At 34.9% G+C, this 7,157-nt stretch overlaps 1 protein-coding gene across 2 annotated transcripts in view; it reads right to left on the reverse strand.

Annotated features, from left to right (window-relative positions):
- Positions 1-1,241: 1,241 nt before the first annotated feature.
- MKLN1 (muskelin 1) overlaps positions 1,242-7,157 on the reverse strand; it is a 284,216-nt gene continuing 278,300 nt past the window's right edge. Inside the window, exon 18 of one of the 2 annotated variants that reach the window (XM_006910511.2) lies at positions 1,242-1,605. In XM_006910511.2, the coding sequence (XP_006910573.1) occupies positions 1,484-1,605 (122 nt within the window). In that variant the 3' untranslated portion in view covers positions 1,242-1,483. The remainder of the gene's footprint in view (positions 1,606-7,157) is intronic. The other variant, XM_025045829.1, reaches the window with a different exon arrangement.

The following is a 7,157-nucleotide window of genomic DNA, read 5'->3' on the forward strand; positions in this document are numbered from 1 at the left end:
AGAGAACTCAGTCCTAACCTATACATGAGATTTTTTGAAAGTACAAGTCAATTTCTTTTCTCTTTCTTTGGTGAGACCTAATCTTGCTACTCAGGGGCATACTCAATTCCATAAAGTCATTCATTTTTAAGAGCCACTGGACTGATGGACATTCGTTATACTTAATCTGCTTTAAGCATGGTGGTTATCAGTTGCACACTGCACACTTTTTGAGCAAATGTAAGCACTGGCCAGGTCAAGTGCAGGTTTCCTATACTGCATTCCACAGCACCTCATGGAATAATGTATATCTCCATGTCTCCCAAAAAGTGAAAAGGCCCATCTGCCTTTTTCTGGTTTAATTTAAAAAAAATATTTGTGCCATTGTTTTTTTTCCCTCCATTTAAAGCAGCTTGGTCTGTATGCTTATGAAATGCCACTCAGTTGTATTCCACTGGATAACTACACACTACTATTCTTTAAAAGATCAGTATGCAGAAGCAAATGCACAGAACCAATGTGTATGGAAAGAAACAAAAGCATAGCTCTGGGAACCCACCCTCCCAAATGAGAATGCCACAAACCGACAGCACAAGGGAGAAACAGAAGCCCTGGCTCTGCACAGCTCTGCCGGAGGAAAGCCACTTTCTTCCAAAATTGCTACGAAGATATCAATGGACAATCACTACTAGAATCCTCCTGTTGGCAATTTTTATAATGGCTCTTAAAGGTTCTGAACTATACTTTCCTTCATTTAAGGTTTCTGTGACTCAAAGCTATTATTATATCTACTATAAAATATATCATTATAGAAATACTATATACCAATCTCAGATAAGTGCCTGGAACAATCTTGGGTTTCGTTTTTTAGTTCTATGACGAGGAGTGCAAATTTGAGCCCTCTGTTCTTCCTATTGCTTAATGTAATACAAGACTAATCCACAGAGACACATACATCACTTTAACACACATCAATTGCCCTACAGAACTATATGCTGTTAAGAATGAAGTAGAGAGGTAAACATGTGACACCCCCTTACAAGCAGTTGTGTGATGTGAGGTAAAGTGAAACAGGAAGAGAAAAAAGAAACGCCAAACAACCCAATAACAAAATCCCAATCCTGGCAGCACTGAGTAGTCTGTTAATAGTGCTTACTTGCTCTAATTTTATAAAAATGAAATAAAAATCAGAAAAGGGTAAACTACCTGATTATTTTTTATACTTATTAATTCTTAAAAGTTAAAGTAAGAAAAAATATATATATATTTAAATGGAAAGTATACCAATTTCATTTTATTATTAGCCTAATTGAGGAATGGGATGAGGAGAAAGGGGTTGAGGTCAGGTATGAAGGAACAGGGTTAGAACTTGTGACGATAAAGATCCCTTCAAAATTCTGGTGCAGTCCTCAATCACTGCAGCCTAATGGTCGGTCAATAGAGCTGAGATCCAGAACACTGAAAGCAGACTCCTGTTCTCCATTTCTGTCCAGTGACTCTTCAGTTACAGTGTGATGAGGTCTACCAGGTTGCCTTTAGGAGGAGTCATGCTGTCAGGAAAGAAATTTACTAAGATGTCAAAGAGCTGAGTTCTTTGAGCATAGGTGTGATCCACGTCCGAAAAGCCTGGTGAAGGAGAGATAAACAAACTCATCCATCGTGTTTAAAACTCAACATGTAACAGAAAAGCCAGTTGAGAAAAGCAGCAATGTATAATGGAAAAAAACATCACCAGATCTGGCTTTAAAACCTGGGTCCTAATCCCAGTTCTACTACCTGGCAGTGCTGCAATCTTGAGTAAGCTACGAGCCTTTCTGTAACTGTCTCCTCAGGTATACATTTGTGATAATCCTGTTTACTTCATAGGGTTATTGTACAGAATAAATGCATTGATGTGAAAAGAACCTAGCCAATGGCTGGCACTTTAGTAACTAATATTGATTTCTCTTCTTTTCCTTACATATTTTCTCTTCTAGTCCACTGAGGATATTTCATTCCTTTTCTGATTTTTTAATGTTTCTGACCCTCTAAAATTTTCTTTGTAATGAAAATATAATAAAATCAAAATAAAAGGGGTCTTCAGAAAGTGGTCTAAAATTATTAAGGTCTTTAGAGCTGGAAGCAGTCTCAGAGAACTGAGTGGAAACATAGATGGTTAAGGGAAAGAAATACATGTACAATACACAGAATGGCACCTGGCACATAGTAAATACCATGCACGAATGCTACTACATACCAGGCTCTATGCTAGGCACACATCATGTGAAAAACAGAGCAATAAACTGCTTTTATCCAAATGAATATTAGAAAGTGGATGACATTCTTAAAAGGTGGGGACCGTTGAACTACAGGATTTTTTCCCCCCTTTAACATCTAGTAAACTTAATTTTCAAGTTCACTCCAACCAAAGGAATAAAATCTTTCCCTCAGTCAGCTGGTGTATTCTCCCAGCTGCTTCAAGTTTCTTATGCACATAGGTAGTATGGCAATGATAAACAAAGTAGTCTTTTGATTTTCCCCAGTCCTGAAATGGCTGAGACATGATAGCACTATTGAGTGCCATCAGAAACAGAAATAGTGCCAGGAAGAGTTATATACACCAAGATACTCAGTGTAGAATATTTCAAATTGGATTGATTTTCATTCAAAGAGACTAGTTTTAGGTGCAATCTGTTTTTTAATCTTGCAAAGAACATGAATAGCACATAACATTTCCAAGGATACCAGTTTCTTGGAAGGGAAATAAACAATGCCTCAAGAAAGGTACATTCCTTTTCATTAAAAAAAAAAAATCTTAAATTTGAGAGCAAATGTTTACTCCTTTGAGCCGAAGTTAAGATTTAACAAAGCCTACTACCATATCATAGAAATAAACGGAAGGAAATACTCCAAAAAAGTAAACAAAGTTATCTCTGAATGATGAGATTTTTTGTCTGTTTCCCTAAGTTTTCTAAATTGCTCTATCTTTAACGTATTTTGAAAAATTTCAAACTCACAGAAAAACTGCACAAGTAGTACAATACTCATATACGCTTATGTAATCAATTGTTAACATTTTGCCACCTATGTTCTCATTCTGTGTGTGTGTGTGTGTGTGTGTGTGTGTGTGTGTGTGTGTACCCCACTCATCCTTCTGTGGAACTATTTGGGAGTAAATTATAGACATCTATCCCTCCAAATACTTGAGTTCATTTCATCTAACAACATTCACTTAAATAATCAATATATATTAAATTCAGGAAATTTAACATTTATGTTCCAATAATCTTTATTATAGTCATTTTCCCCACTAATATAAGACTCAATCCAAGACCATAATGTATTTAGTTTTTAAGTCTCCTTAGTCTGAAATATTTGCTCAGTCTGTTTTCTATGACACTGATCATTTTGAAGAATACAGAGCAGTTATGTAGCAAGATGTGTTAAATTTGGGCAGTGTGATTGCTTCCTCATGACTGGATTCAGTTTATGCAGTTCGGGCAAGAACACTATATAAATGATACTGTGTCCTTCTCGGTGCATCATTTCAGGAGGCACGTGGTATCAGTTTGTCCGAACACTGAGGATGTTAACTTTGATTATCTGGTTAAGCTGGTATATGCCAGATTTCTCCACTGTAAAGGTGTTCTTTTCTACCTTTGTCATTACTAAGATATTGATGAAAAGATAGTTTGAGACTGTGTAAGTATCCTGTTCCCCGACAGACTTGCACTCAATGATTTTGGCATTCACTGATGATTTTTGTTAAAACAATGACTACTGATATGGTGATTTTCTAACACTACAATTCCTTCTATATTTATTGGTTGGCATTAACTGTAAAAAAGAGCTTTTCTTTTTCCTCCCTCCATTTACTTGTTTGCATTAATATGTACTCATGGATTCTTTTCTTGTTCAATATGTTATATTCATTACTGTCATTATCCATTTTAATACTTACATTGTTTCAGATTTAGCCAGTGAGAGCTCTTTTGAGCTCCTGTGTTTCTGAAATGTCCCCATTAATTTCTGAGTACTTCTTTACCTCTTTGACACAGCAAGATGTCCAAGCTCATCTTTATACAGTCCTAGAGTCAACTATTTTCCTAAGGAGCCCTAATTCCTTTTAGTGGGAAATGATACTTAGAAACCAAGAACAGTCGTGCTAATTACCAAGGGTGTTGTTGCTTCTAGGCCTATAAACATACATACATATTATACATACAGAAGAACTATTTTCAACAGAATCGTGAGCTCATGTTTTTATAGCTAATTCCAATTTTTTAAGAACCTCACAGGATTCTTCCTCTCCTTATCCCATTCCATATCTATATACTCCTTCCTTCCACTAGGAAAACTGACTCCCAGCAACATCAAATTTACTCATTTGCTCAACCAAAAACACACAAAACATATTCCAGGATTACTATACCCATACCACTACCAGCAAAAACTCAAGATTCTTTGCTTTTGTCTTTAGATTATATCTGAAAGTATACAGATTAAGCACTGTACTAAAAATCTGAAAATTGAAATTTACACTATCATAAGATGAATGGGTTAAATTATGGTAGATCCCTGTTATGGAATACTATTATCACTTAATAAGACTACAATGGATCTAATGTATTTTCGTGCAAACATCTCCTCCCACATCATTACATTTTAAAAGGTTATGTTGCAGAATACATGTTTTTACATTATGTAATAAATAAAACCAGAACACAAAACTATATCTACGTGTGTGTATGTGAATAAATATAATTGATCCTCATTATTCAGATTCAATATTTATGCATCTGCCTACTCACTAAAATTTGTAGCATGTGGTGGTCATTTGCAGACATGAGCAGAAGAGTGACAATCTGAGTCATCATATGCACCCATTCTCAGCTGAGGTTGAACTGGATGATGCTCTGCCTTCTTGTTTCAGCTCATGTAGTATAAACAGTCTAATGGTGCTGTTTTTTGTACTTTTGTGCCTTTTTTGGGAGGACTTCGCTGCTTAAAATGGGCCCCAAGTGTAGTGCTAAAGTGCTGTCTAGTGTTCCTAAGTGCAAGAAGGCCATGATATGCCTTATGAAGAAAATACACGTTAGGTAAGCTTTATAAATAAGTTTATAGTGTTGTTGGCAGTGAGTTCAATGTTAGAGGCTCACAGAATCCTAACTCTGTATTTCCCATAGGAGTAATGGTTAGGTATTCACTAATTCAGTGTTCCTGGTAACTTTATAGAACATAACTACTGCAAATAATGAGAATCAACTGTATCTGTATGTCTGTGTATATGGTCATGTGTGTTTCTGTTAAGATCTGCCAGATATGGATGGTTACACTTGAGAAGTGGGGACAGAGACTGAGGAAAGTTGTTCAAAGAGAATCTTAAGTTTCATCTGTAGTTGGTGTTTTGTTAAAAAATACATTAAAGAGGGGTGGGGCACTACGAAACTCATCAGCAGTAACATGACAGAGCTAGGACAAAAAAAAGGTTATACTGATCCTAAATTTCATGCTTCATACTAATCACAGTTTACTGTTTCTCTCAGTTCATTTTCACCATAAAAGGAAATGAGGAACTAATCGCACAGAGTAGTGAAAACTGGTAAAGTTACTGGTTTAGGGAATGAGCTCTAGTAGAAGCCACAGGTTTGAATCCTGGGTTTGCCACTAACTAGCATTATTCTTGGGCAAGTTACTTTAGCCTCTCTGTGTCCCAGTTTTTTCATATATAAAAAAAGCATAATAATAGTAGTTATTTCATAGGGTTATTATGGAGAGTAAATGAGTAATGACATGTAAAGTGCTTAGAATAGTACCTGACCCCAGAGTAAGTGTTCAATAAATATTAGATATCACTTTATCATTTACTACCACAACTGAAGACAATGACTGCTCCTAAAAAGAAAATGACCTATTAGAAATATATTTTTAAGTTAACACCCTACATAAACTAAGTAGCTTTTCCTATGTATGGCAAAAAAGACATAGTACTAAAAATTCTCATTCTTTTCCTGGATACGAGTTTATTTTCACTTCTTATTCCTAATAATAATAATATTATTATATAAAAAAGCACCTGCAAACATGTAAGCTACAGACAGGAGGTTGAAGAAAGTATCTAGCTGAAACGTAAATTTGGTGTATATACCAACAGTATAGAGGCTAAAAGGGCATAGCAAATGCTGTGAAATTTTTAAGACTTGTCATTCATGAATGTTAACCCAGTGTCAAAAAGCATTCTTTAGACATGTCTGAACATTTGTCTGAATTCATATTTGTACATAATAAATATTAGGGCAATAAAGCTTATAGAGGTGTAAAAAACAAAAAAGGCAGTATGTTCTACAGACCAGATTTTCCTTACTTCTCACAAACCTTGCTGAAAATATACTTATTGTTGCTCCAAAGCATACTTTCTGGAAATAAGACACAGCACTTAAAATTAGCAAAATGTCTGAGTCCAAGCCTAAAAGTGCCCATAGCCACCAGGGCTCTAAACTAAAAATCCCTAGAAGTTATTTTTCTCTAAAGTCAGTAGTTTTTCAAAACTAAGACAATGCCAGCGGTTTATAATCATTACCTTTCTAATTCTTTAAATTATATATAGAACACTTTTATTTAATTCTAAGAGGTTAGGATAAACTAGATTAATTCAGAAGAGAGTCAGTCAGAAAGTTTGGCTGAGGTAAACTTTTTCTTAAAGAATTCAAAAAATGAAATATTTGGTTTATCTACACATTAAAAATGTATACATATATACATGAAACAACCTATTTGATTTCAATTCTATGTGGAGTAAAGGTAAAACAATCTGACAAAAAATGAATGAGAACAGGAACCAGGAACTCTAAATAGGCATGAAACCTATTTACTTTTTGTTTATAAAATATGATTTCTCCTTATTAAAACTAGCATAAAACTTGAATTTTCTCCTCATTCAAATTTACCAATTTTGCAAAGATGATTACATTTTTAAGGGCAGTAATAATAGTACCCTGAAGAGAGTACTTACTAAGTGTTTTATTGTGCTGTTTTCCATAATCATTTCATTTAATTCTCTCAACAACCTGATGTAAGTTCCCTCATTACCTCCATTTTATAGATGAAGAAATTAATTATTAGAAAGGTGACTTACTCAAGTTCACTTTCAAAATTACTACGTAGCAGAGCTGGGATCTGAACCTAGATTCTGACTCTGA

Source organism: Pteropus alecto, unplaced genomic scaffold (assembly GCF_000325575.1).
Source record: "Pteropus alecto unplaced genomic scaffold, ASM32557v1 scaffold22, whole genome shotgun sequence".
Classification (NCBI taxonomy): Eukaryota; Metazoa; Chordata; class Mammalia; order Chiroptera; family Pteropodidae; genus Pteropus; species Pteropus alecto.